At 41.4% G+C, this 13,065-nt stretch overlaps 1 protein-coding gene across 1 annotated transcript; it reads right to left on the bottom strand.

Moving 5' to 3' along the window:
* Positions 1 to 2,057: 2,057 nt before the first annotated feature.
* Positions 2,058 to 12,930, bottom strand: mtmr6 (myotubularin related protein 6). The gene is made up of 15 exons (XM_031750048.2): positions 12,725 to 12,930; positions 10,439 to 10,570; positions 7,096 to 7,258; positions 6,786 to 6,943; positions 6,109 to 6,237; positions 4,959 to 5,093; positions 4,639 to 4,771; positions 4,407 to 4,516; positions 4,143 to 4,268; positions 4,002 to 4,051; positions 3,814 to 3,907; positions 3,628 to 3,734; positions 3,175 to 3,309; positions 2,970 to 3,096; positions 2,058 to 2,772 (listed from the first exon to the last, which is right to left on the bottom strand). Exons 1-15 carry the CDS (start codon positions 12,746 to 12,748, stop codon positions 2,416 to 2,418), a joined length of 1,980 nt encoding a protein of 659 aa, XP_031605908.1. The 5' UTR covers positions 12,749 to 12,930; the 3' UTR covers positions 2,058 to 2,415.
* Between the last annotated feature and the right edge of the window lie 135 nt (positions 12,931 to 13,065).

Raw genomic sequence — 13,065 nt, 5'->3', positions numbered from 1 at the left:
TTCCAAAAAGGGACTCTGAGTCATATAAAAGCTCTGACGCTCTAATGCAGTGGGGGTTTTTTTGGTGTTGTTGTTGCACTTCTTACTTGTTTAAACCACAAACAAAGTCCTTCTTTTACACATTCAAGTCATCAGTGGCAATTCATGGAAATAACCGGTCACCTTTAAGGTCTTTTTGAATAATCAGTTAGAAAATGTGAACAAAAATTAAGAAGAGAAGAAAAGAGAATTAAAGTAGAAGATTAAGTCCCTTTTGTTTTTAGTTATCTTCATATAGAGGCACTTTACACATCAGTTATTGTGCCCTGTCTTCTTCCAGTTCATATATTATGGAGCTTTAGAGTAAAGCGGCATCACATCTCGTTGCACTGCCAGCCTCTCTCTATTCCAAGTTGTTACAGCTGAATCAGGACTTTATTTGCTCATAGACACTGATTTGTCTAAGGGCCAGTGCTCACTTTGTCTAATTGGCTTCTGAAAGTAAACACAGAGCTCAGTTTATTGCTACATTTAGTCCTACAGCATCTGAGGGCTGTGGACTGAGTGGCGTTTAAGAAGGAACAAGTTCACTGCAAAAGCTACTAGTCTGAATTCCATAAAGAATTTAGAAGCAGGCTGGCTGGATGTAACACAGCAGGGTAAAAAGAGCTTGCAGGGCAGACAAATACACACATGAACTCTGTGTAACTTCATTTAAACCAAGTTTTACATCTTGCTCTTGTTGGGCATTTGCTTGTATGCTAAATCTAATCCAAGATTAAATCCTTTCTGAGCTCCAATAATGATTATTCAGGAATAAACATGGAATATGTTCTTGGGAAAAAAAACAAAAACATAATGAGTCGTGGCAAAACAAGCTGAGCCTAAAAAAAAATGTGCTGAATTGCCACAACTCCAGTGAATCTAACCCAAAACAAATCAAAGTCGGACAACATCCAGCCCCAAGGACATTTTTTCTGATGAATAAATAAATAATTCCACATCATTTTATTTAGATTCATCACAGAAACTAAACTTGCCAGATGCAGAAAGTTCTTTTTACTTATGAGAACTACTATGTCATGGTTTTTGTTGAGCTTCAAAATCTCTCAAGCAGAAAGATCACAAATAAGTTAGGGGAATCAGTTTTATGGTTATTCTTGAATTTAACAGTATTTAGCTATCCAAACCCACAGAACTTAACCCTGCATGCACGCTGTGTTTTTATGTGCCGGTGACCTTTAATCAAGGTTATCTGTCATAAATAATAAGTCACTGACATGGCAGATACAACCAGTAGGATTTGGAAATCAGCATTAGTAAGCATTAGTAAGAAAGATCACCTGATCGATGTGAGAAGAGAAATAGGACTAAGGGATCAATGAGAACGACAGCTTCGGGGACTGTTAAATATTCAATATTGTACATTGTTTTGACAGCAATACAGTTTCTGTTCATTGGGCTTATTTATTATTTCTAAACTAATCATTTCTAAAGTGTCGGGTTTGAGTTAAAAATGATGCTGGCAAGATGTGGCGCTTTTCTAGCTAAAGTTCTTCCTGCATTTATGTAAACCTACTCAAATTCAAGTTTGGTATTTGCCCCACATATGATTCATCATCCTTTTCCCAACTAAAAGTGCAGAAGCACCAAGAAGAGCAACAACGCACAGCGGTCTAGTTAAGGTGGAAATGCACAGGTGATATCTACTTCCGTGTTAAATTTGCTCCGTAGGTAGGTCATAATGGAAAACCCCTCTGAAACCTTCTGTTGTTGCCCATGACATCACCTGATGTGCATTTCCTTTGAAACAACGCCAACAAACTGCCAGCAAACAGTTTCAGACAAATTTTTTTCTCTGTATACTGGGATTGTTTGTTTTTTTTAAATCACTCAGCTCAGAGGAATGTCAGCTCACCAACATGATCAGATTAGGCTGGATTTCAGCCTTTGGATGAAAAGAAACATTTCATGAGCCAAAACTGTGATTTTCTGCATTTTCGTGTGAAGAATATCAAGGCCATGTATTTCAAAAAAGCACAACATGACTGTACAAATTACAAGACTCGCCATTTTTTTCTTTGTTTTTTGATTTATTTATTTTTCTTACCCGATTCAGTAATTTTTTTAATAGTGCTTTTTCAACATTCATAAAAAAAACACGAGCTTTTTTTCCCACTGTAAGTGCAGTATATGACATAATAATGAGGCTTTCCATAGAGATTTTAGACTATACAGACACACAACTTCATCCATTCAGCCCATTCAGGACCAATGCGTAAATCGGCACATAATCCACACAGAGCAACAGCTTCCCATTCTCTCTCTCTCTCTCTCTCTCACACACCCACACAGACACACACACACAGTTTCAGTATGCTCTCTTACTTAGTTGCTCATGTCCCTCAGTCTCCCACAATCCCTGTTTTTTTGGTTTTAGCAGGTCATACGTGCTACACCAAACTCCAGGCTGACAACAGCTGGCTCTTCTTTGACCAGATCACTGTTATACGTCCCTTCCAGTTCTCCATAACTCTGCTTCCTGCTCTCGGTCCCACTGCTGCCCTCTACTGTCCGCTCTGTATCTGTGCTCTCAGTGGCCTCCTCGCCCACCTCCTCCTGCTCATTCTCTTCCTCGTGACGCTGCACTTCTTTGTGGTTGATGGGTGCTCCCAGAATGAGGGAGTCGGGACGTGGCGGGAGGCTGTGGGAGTTTGAGAGCTGATCTCTTGTGGGAGGAGGTGCAGGGGGGTCGGATGTTGCAACCGGGACTACACCAAGCTGCTGCAGCCTCTGAATGATACAACAGTTAAGTATATAAAACATATTCCAAACATACAGTGCATCTAAATACTCAAATACAAATACTATACTGTAATTACTAAATACTGTATATTAAAAATACAAATACTCATGCAGTCATTTAAATACTCAAAATTACGCTCAAGCTTAAAACTTAGGAATATGACAATGTGCAATAATGTGCTCACAGATTCCAGTGCTTGCAGCGTGCTCTCTGCCTTGCGACTGTTCTCCTTCAGGGTCAAAATGGTTTTCAGGATAGACTGACGAGGATGCATGGAACGGTCAAACTGATGGTACATACTCCTCCAGAACCTGGACATGTAGATAAGATCCTTTAGGGGTTACTTATAGATATAAGCAGCAACCAAAAGATGAGCAAGCTGTACTGACTTGAAATGATAGGGCAGGGTGGAGGGCTCGAGCACAGGATGTGCTTCGGAGTACGCAGGGCTGTAGAACGGATTCAGGTGGTTTTGTTTTTCGCTCATTAGAAATGCCCACAGGGAGTGAGTCCGCTCTCTTAGTCTGCAACCCAGAACAGCAGTTAGACACATGGAGCATATTGACATAGTCCAATCGTTGGTTCACACACACATACAGAAGCTCACAGTATAGTAATTAATCTATTTGTCTTCTACTAAAAAGAAGGATTACGCATTATATGCCTTTTATCACTTCTTGTAATCTGCAAACTAAGTGATAAGAAATCTGTCAGCGAAGGTGTGGCTTCTTTGACGCACAGATCTTTTAAAGAGATTGTCTTGACAGATTGATAGATTTCAAAGTTGACATTAGAAAGTGTTTCAATGGACAACAGTTACATAAATCCGTGTTTTGACTTACTGCAACTCTTCTCTCTGCCTCTGGTTGTTGCCGAGGAAGTTTCCATATTGACAGGAGTGAACATGTTCGTGGATCTGCAGTAGGAACCATTCGCTGAACTCAAATGCCTAAACGGAGAGTTGTGGATAAATAAAAGCAAAAAAACATAGCAAATAAATCTCACATAGCTCGCACTCTCCCACTCACCTGTGGGAACTGCTCAGTCAGCTGCCAGACGCACTCGAGGAATTGAGTGAAAATAGGAGACACTTCTTTCGGATCCCCGTCCAGTTGGTCACACCTGAGAGCATACAGTCCAAGTATGGAATAATATGAACTTGCGACTGTGAACGGGAGCAAATGCAGTGCTTAACGTTTTCCAGCTGAAACCTTACCTGTCTGCAAACTTGTGACCGAAAGAGATCCAGTCTTTCTCTATCAGTACCTAGAAGAAAAACAAAGAGTGAAGAGTAGAGAACACGGAGCATCTGAATATCTGCATGTTCACATCAACTTCATGTGTCTGTGGCTGGTACCATAAAGCCTTTAATAGTACGATAGTAAGGGTCCATGAGCAGCGCCCCTAGGGCGCAGACCTGGGCGGTTCTGTCCCATCCATCTGAGCAGTGAACCAAAACACTGGCTCCTTCAACTGTCACCGCCTGGGATTAAGAGAACAGACAGATGGCACAGAAATATGGTTTTTAAAACAACAATGACTTTTTATCAGCTCCCATCTCTGAGCTTCGATTAGCAGAAAGAATACAGTTAAAGAAGAAGTATAAACCGAAAACATTTACCCTGGTGAGAAAGACGGCAGCATCTACTACAGCCTTGATATGCCGAAGCCAGCCACTACTCTCTAGTCCCACCAGGTAGTCACTCATGGAAAGTGACCGAGTCCCAGTCACTGAGAAATCAAAGGAATTTCAGATTAACTGTGCACTGACTGACATTCATTTAAAAAAAACAAAAACAACAAAGAAAAAAAGCTTTTTTAAAAATTATTTTCTTTGTTTTTTGATGTTTAACCTTCTAGCAACTTCTGCAGGCTGCTCCGCATCACGTGGATGTTTTCGATGCCAACAAACTGGAAGCGGATGTTGGAGTAGTTGTCCTCATTCTCGTAGCCTTTACCTGCCGCTCTGTTAGCGAGCGCGTTCAGCTGCAGGACAGAAAAAAAGAAAAAAGAAAAGACAACAACACATTTAAGCTCTGAACTCTGTTTTCAAAAGTACATTCATTTAGTTTTGAACCCATTTACACCTACAAGAAATTTAAAATCTAAAACACCTGAAGTTAATGAACACCACTTGCTATTCTGAGAAGCTGCCCGACCGTCACCACCTTACCTTCGGCCTGGTATCCATGACATAAAGAAATCGGCTGTTGTGATTGGCTTTGCTGATGGCCTGCAGCATGCTCTCATCCTCGAGGCATCGTGCACTGAACCCAGAGAGAGGCTGACTACAACGACACACTGCCGCCTGTCAGGGTGAAGAGAGTGAAGAGAGTACACTGGTAAGAATGAGAAATTATCAAAAAACCAAAACTAAATATAACCTTAAAAACAGGACATCTGAGCCTGTGTTACTTCCTTCTAATGGTTGGCTATAATGGAACAACTAAATGAGCCTCCTAAAGTTTGATAAAGTTATTTATGTCAAACTGACGGGGTCAAATTTCAACAGGAATTTGTTAGTCATTTAAATTTTTTGGTTAACCTAACACCATAAATGTAACCACTTAGATGTTAATACCATTGCGTAGTTACACTGTTTCCCCTAAAAGTCAGGTTTTTCTAGTTGACACAAGAAAATTCCCCAGAATGTTAGGTCATTAACTTCTCATCTCACCTAAATGTTGCTTCACCTGAAAATCACAATTCAAAATATGCTGCACATTTCAGGTGTGGAAGTTCTTTCCCTCGCTTGCTTTGGAAGCAAGGTTTGTCCATTGATGCTGACATTTTGTTCAAGAAAATTAAAGAAAGAAAAAATAGTGCCGATACTCCACCAAATTTCACAGACCTTTGGTTACTAATCATTTCTGTGATGTGGTGACGTTTCTTCTAATGCCAGTGAAAGGTCAAAATTTCCATCCATACACAAACACACCCCAAAAAAAAAAAAAAAATCTAATGAGCAGATGTCATGTAAATTTGTTAAGCGGAGTACAAAGCCTTTCCGTGTTAGACATTTTATGAGCTTAGCTGTAAATCCACCTTTGGCCAAGCATTTCAACTTTGCACATGTTAATATATAATCCCACTGGTTCATTCCCATGATATTTGCACTTTGATATATCCGAGAGAGTTGACCCCATTTTCAATTTAAGCAATCCCATTTCCATTTTGCTTGTGCTGCCTTAGGAATATTAAGATTTGGACTTCTGATCTTGCTTAATAACTACTCAACAACTTGCTAACCAAGGAGAGCTAAATAAAGAAACTGGACCAAAGACAAATATCGACGCATGTAAATGATCACAGTTTTAAAGTACCTTCTTCTCTTGGTAGAAATAAGTGAGGACAGGAAAGCGTCCTTTGCTTCTGAACTTGGAGCTCCCCACAATGATAGGCTTACTGGCGGTGACAGGAACATAGAGGTCCCGTGGATATGTCTCACACACCTGAAAAAAGCCACAAACAAAATCCATTAACGAAAATAAAAATAAAAAATGTACTTAAAAAAAATACAAGAAGACTGCTGTTGAGGGTAGAGATAAGTATGGGCAACAAACCTGACCAAGATTTATGCAGGCCTAATGGACTGCTAATATTTCAGGAACTACTTGAATTTTCTCTCTAGCCCCAAAATGTTTAAGGAGTATAATAATGTAACGTGCACATTGTGAAATCTAGGTGGAAATGTCCATGTTCAGACACCAGTACCTTGTGAATGCCTTGTGCTACTATGTTACAATCTATAAAGACACATGATATACAGTCTACCTGTGAGCAGGCATCTGCTTTCTTTACAGATAAATTCTTACTTTTGACTCAAAGGCTCTGTAGTCCATCACACTAAAGCTGAAGCTAACTAACAGTGAAGCTCCAGCACCCTCTTCTGGACCACTGTGCACATTGTGTTTAAGATGTGGTAACGTCGAACTGGTTTCTGTGATTTAATTTTTACACGCCCTCCCTCATAAACCCGTCATTGGATTTTACTACCTACCTTGTAGTCCCTGTTCACATCAGTGAGCTGCCATTGGTCACAGGGGACGCCCATCCTCTCAAACTCTGCCCCCAAGTCTATGAGCTGCCATCCTTCCTCTCGCTGCTGGTCATTTTGTTTGGGGTTGTAGGAGAAAGCATAAAGCTCATCGTAGCATACTGCGCAGAGAAGAAAACCAGGGAGAAACCCATTAAACGCAGACAGATGAGAAAGCACTATTTAATATGTTAACGTATCTCTGTTTAGGCATTAAGTGGATTGGAGAAATGCCCAAAGCGAACAGATCATCCGGGCACAAAGTGAAGCCGACCTGGCCGTAGAAGACGAAGCAGTGAGCTGTAGACGTCGTGGCAGTCTCTTTCTCTCTGTATAACAAAATTAACCACCCTGAAGTTGCGACACTGAATTACCAGTGGACAGCCGGAGGTGGTCAGGGACAGCTTCTCCACAGAGGCTATATGATGGTGCAAAATCTGCAGACAAGGAAAGAAGAGGCAAAAAAAGAGATGAAAAGAGAGGCTGGTGATTTACAGTGGCTGGATCGATATAAACTAATTTGAACAAAGTACACTATCCAACAATGACATTAGCGTATTGTTAATAAAGCCTGGTGCTGTTTATATATTTTACAAAACATACACATATACTAATATATTTTGTGTGTGTTATATAAATGTTTTTTCTTCACCTCTGGAATACTCATTGTATATGCACACTTTAAAAAACACGCATGTCAAAATTAAAGCCTTCCTCTTTAGAAACCTCAGTTCAGTCAATAGTTTCATATTTAAAGAGGCTCAATGAACTACTAGAGACTTGCAGAGTTAAATGAAGACCAGTTGGTATTAAGGGGACCAAAGTTTGCCTTATATTATGACACCACCAGTCTGAAGTACTGATAAAAGGCAGGATGGATTCATGCTTTCATGTCGTTTCCATCAAATTCTGACTCTACCCTCTGAATGCTGCAGACTCATCAGATCTGCCAACATTTTTCAGTCTTCTGTTGTACAATTTTGGTGGCCTTGTGTGAATTGTAGCTTCAGTTATTTGTTCTTGGATGACAGGAGTAGTACCCAGTGTGGTCTTCTGCTGCTGCGGCTTTAAAGTCACATGTTGTGCATTCAGAGATGCCCTCCTGCACGGCTTGGTTGTAACAAGCAGTTATTTGAGATACTGTTGCCTTCCTATCAGCTCAAAGCAGCCTGGCCATTCCTCTGGGATCTCTGGCATCAACAAAGCATTTTCTCCCAGAAAACTGCTACTCACTGGATATTTTCTCTTTTTCTGACCATTTTCTGGAAACCCTAGAGATGGCTGTGTGGAAAAATCCCAGTAGATCAGCAGTTTCTGAAATACTCAGACCAGTCATCTGGCAACATCAACCACATTCATTGTCAGTTAAATCACTTTTCTTCCTCATTCTGATGCTCATTTTGAACTTCAGCCGGCCACCTTGACAATCCTACATGCCAAAATGCACTGAGCTGCTGCCTTGTGATTAGCTGACTAGACATTTGCATTAATGAACACCTGAACACGAGTGGACAGTGAGAGTGTTATCTGCAATATGAAAACAATGAAGAACGGATAAGATTTGGAATATTAAAGGGATCTAGTTGGGGGGATCGGGTTCAAGAGCATGCATTTAAACAGAAGAGTGCTACAAAAAGCTCAGCTCAATCATGAATGATTTTAATATCACACAGAAGTATAGAGGGCAAGAGAGTCAGATGCCACACATCACCATATTCATGAGCACATTTTGAGTATCACAACCAAGAGAAATCATAAAGATGCACATGGATCAGCATTGGTAATGACTAGTGGGACACGCACGCACACGCACATACACACACAGGCTAATTGCTGATCTCACCAGCTGTTGAGAAAGGCAGTAACTCACATGCTGTTTAATATTTTATGATACACACAAACACCACACACAGTTACTTTGAAATTACTCTATAACACACAGTGCTGAACCAGACACAAATAGGGAAGTAAGGGGAAGTGCAGCTATAAAAATGAACAAATATGTTCAAATGCACATAAAACAGGAAGGATGGTGGGAAAGAGGTCACGGCCCAGGTTCTGCTGCACAAGGCATGTAGGCCAGTCACTAAATACTAGAGTGCTTAAAAATAAGAAGAAAACAGGATTCATACAGTGCAACACTATTGTCCACACTCAGAAGTAATACCATTCCAGCAAGTATGTATACGCCAGTTGTACAATGTAAAACCAACTAAACAGGGTTAGTTGATGCTATGAAGTCGTTCTGACAAATCACAACTCAATATGGGAAATAAAATCTTGCAAGTCATGTGTTGAAATCCTTCACATGAGCTCTAAACTGCTGCAGCTAATTTCTCAATATTAAATAGCCTCTTGTCTTCAGTGCTTGCTCTAGGCTCATTGCAACATGCGCCCATAATTCTCGCATAACCCAACACCACCGCTTTGCCGCTACTGCAGCACAAATAAGTCCATCAGCAAACCAGAACGCTGCTGCTAGATGTTTATAACCTAGTTCTTACAGTGCGCTGACAGCGATCCTCTTTCAGGGGCAGGAAGAAAAACACACACAGGCACAAATACTATGTGTGCACATTTTGAAACGCTATCTCTTCCTCTTACCACACATTAGCTTTCATAATCTTTCTCTCCTTCCCAAATCGCATGCAAACAAACTGTCTGGTTGCAGGCTTCCCTGTAGTGGTCACATTAATGGTTCTTTGTATGGCAGAACTTCCAGTTTCTATATGTTTTGCCTTTCATTTGCATATATTCCTCTGGTTTTGATTTGGGAGCTCAAAAGATATGCCACCCAGGTCTTGGCACCTACAGGAATCACTTTGCCACCAGCCAACGGCAATATTGCACTGCACTGGTTTCTTCAGCGATGGAGTTGTTATGGCCCCAGGCCTTCGTGCAGGTTTGCTCTGCATATGTGTGGTTTTTGGGTTCCAGGAGTTGCCTGGGTGGAGATTCAGGAGATGCTATTTAAGACCCTACCTCTCTAGGTCTTGCCGGTCTCCACTCCCGTTGGCACTTTACTCCAGTCCTGTGATGGTGCATGTGCTGTCTTCATGCCTCTGCATCCTCGTTTGGTTCTTTCATTGGGTTATCTTAACTTGTTTTTTCCTTGCACACCAGGTCTCATACACTTGCCAGCTCATCCATGCACCACTTTACACCGCTGATACAGAGTTAGACACACCTAATTTATTATTATGTCACACACATAGAGGTTGTAACAATTGGGGGCTTGTCCGGGATTTGAACCCCAGCAAGAATTACACCCCTAGACACAAAGCCTAGAAAGGTGGGGTTTTAAACCACACACATAGAGCAAACCTTCACAGAGCCTAGGGAGTGTAGCAGGAGTGAAAAACATAAAAACATTTTGCAGGGTAATAAATATTTATTAGTAGACTAAAAAGAGGACCAAATTGTCTAAAGAGCACACTTGGTTTGCGTGAAACTGCACCATCAATTTACAGAAAACTGGCAACAGGAGGTAAAAGTTCTGTGAGCACTTGCTATCCTCCTGCCTCTGCACAACAGTGCATTTGCTGAGGTGACATCCATATGCAAGCACTCTGAAACCTGCATTAATGGGCAGCATAGTTGGCACAAAAACTACTCACCCAGACCTCCTGTCCAGCAGAGGCCGAGTTGTTAGAGTTGCTCTCCACAAAGATGAGATGCGTGGCTGTGAGGTACAGAGTGCCGTGAATGGATTTGTTGCTGAAGCGATCCAACAGCCGCACCTGCTCCACCTGCAAAAACAGATGTACATAGTGGTAATATCTAAATAATCAGGAGCACCCTTTGCTTCTCTTGCTGGATACACTGAGACTACAAGAGACGGCATCTTGTGAGCAGGGTTGACACCTGACAGAAAAATTACTGGCACCAGTTCCGGCTAGCACACCAATTAATCCTGGCCACCTGGCCCTCACTATCAGCTGCCAGTTTAATTTTAATAAGTGCAGTCACAAGTGACATTTGCTGCCACTGCCTTAATAAATAAACCACCTGCCTCTTAATTAAACAATCCTATCTAGCTTAAAGTCAAACACAGTTCATTTTGTTTTTACTTCCTTCTTGAAAATTTATATTCAATAGCTGCAACAGTGAAAGTGTAGCAACTTTTAACACTAATACCACATAAATGCAGATATAGCAGATATAGTGAGTTATATATTTACTCAAGTCACGAGTTTTCACACAGGAAGAAGGCTTAGGTCTAATAGCTATAACAGGTTTTAAAAAAAACCTTTAATGTGCTTCTGGTTTTCATCCTAGAAAAAAAATAAATAAATGAATGAAAGCAGTTTTATACAGCACAATCTTTTTAAAACGTTACTAAAGATCTTTATGAGACTGGTGTCACAACAATATAAAACAAACCCAAACAATATCACCATTGGACTTTGCTCTGCACTGTTGCATCACAGAGACAAGACATATCAAAATAAAAGCTCCTGCCACCTTCACTCTATAGCCAAAGTGCATTTGGAAAGTCACTGATTTTTGGACTGTGCAGTGCTGTTAGCACTACCTGTCCGAATCCATGATTCATCACATTAGCTGTTTCTGGTTGACTCAGACATCCTCCACTTTGTTTCCGTTTGCTGAGATATGATGAAACGATCAAGCCTCTCTAGGTCGCTCAGCAACCTGCGGGTCGCGGCTCTGTCATAAGTCAGCTTCTTGGAACATACAGGAAGTCAGCTGAGTGTGTGTGTGTGTTTGTGTGTGTGTCTGCATGAGAATAAATGAGCAGGTTAGAGAGAAAGGGAAGAGAGAGGGAGGACAGAGACCACCTCATACCATCTTATAGGGAAGTTAATGTTGGGATTTGTGTTTCATTCTGTTACGTGCCTATGCAACTTAAACCACCCAGATTGTTACAACAAGCAGCTTGTTTTCAACACTATAACATCAAATAATAATCTCCTCCGACTTTTAAACCAGACAAACCACTGAAAGGTGTGGAGACAGACGGGGAACACCCATTCTGCATGGGTGTTCCCCGTCTGTTTCCATACCAGATCTCAGCATTTCTTTATTTTTTCCCCACCGACAAATAACACAATTGTCCTTGAACCTCAAGAATCGTGTCATACTGCTTCCTAACATGATCAAAAACACAGACGTTAGATAACATTAAGCACACCCAGCCACCATGTGGCAGACTAAAAAGAATTATGAAGATTACAAAGGTTATATGTACTAGGACTGTTGGCTGTTGTTGGTTGTTTTTGAATGGCTGTAGATTAGATTTGAAAGGATCAATGATTTAAGGGTTAAAGAGATCAGCTCTTTTGCGCGCACACACACAGCAGTATATTTTCTAGCAGTACAGGCCTGGCAGGGCTAAACTTGTACTGCAGCACTCCTCGACTCTCGCCTTTTTCAGCTGGTTGCTTTCCTTTTAATCTGGTCTATCTGGAGTGATTTAGCCCGGGCAGTGAGCTCACTGTTTGGCGTTTTATGCCGATGATAAAACTGTGATGGCCCTATTTGACGTACAGTCCAAGTCAGCCCTGCGTGTCTGTGCTGGATATGGCCCGGCTTCTCTTTGCTTCTTCAATCACACTTAATTCAATGGCTGTACTGACAGTGGATATCTGTCGCAACAAATAGCAGAGCGTGCAAGTAGTAAAATTAGATAGAGGAAGCCGATCTGCCTGATGAACGGGAAAAACAAACGGCTCATTGATGCTCGTCACGTCTGCTGACACTGGGAGTCGTTGGCGACACCTACTAGCCGTCACGCTATAACGTCGATTCACACAAATTCACTCTGAACACTGATGGCCAGAAAACGGAGCCTCACTCGAGCCTTCCAACAAAATCGCAAACAGACAAGGCCCAGCTGCCGACTGTATCCCATCCATTTGCAATTAGCAAGAAACGTTAGCTACCTTTGGCGTTCGGATATGCTCCATTTTCCCCCCCCCGGGTCGAAACAGCTGTCAGCGACTGCAAAGCTTCAAACGAAACCCTCCGGACTGAAATGTATCATTGATGATGTGACAGCTTCGACTCCTGCACAAGCCGCCTTCACTTTTTCGGGGGCATACGATATGTGTTTATTGTCAATTATTTTCACTCCATCCGCGTAAAGCTCGCGCAAAGCACGTCGGCGCTTGAGGTGGGGTTTTTCAAAATAAAAGCCGGATCAACTTCAACTTTGAATTCCTTTACTTTTTTGGTGGTTGCGGTTGTAGGGCAGAGTTTGTAAGCCATTTAAAGTTATCGTGAT

Source organism: Oreochromis aureus, linkage group 9 (genome assembly GCF_013358895.1).
Source record: "Oreochromis aureus strain Israel breed Guangdong linkage group 9, ZZ_aureus, whole genome shotgun sequence".
Taxonomy (NCBI): domain Eukaryota; kingdom Metazoa; phylum Chordata; class Actinopteri; order Cichliformes; family Cichlidae; genus Oreochromis; species Oreochromis aureus.
This window is presented reverse-complemented; position numbering and strand designations above follow the sequence as displayed.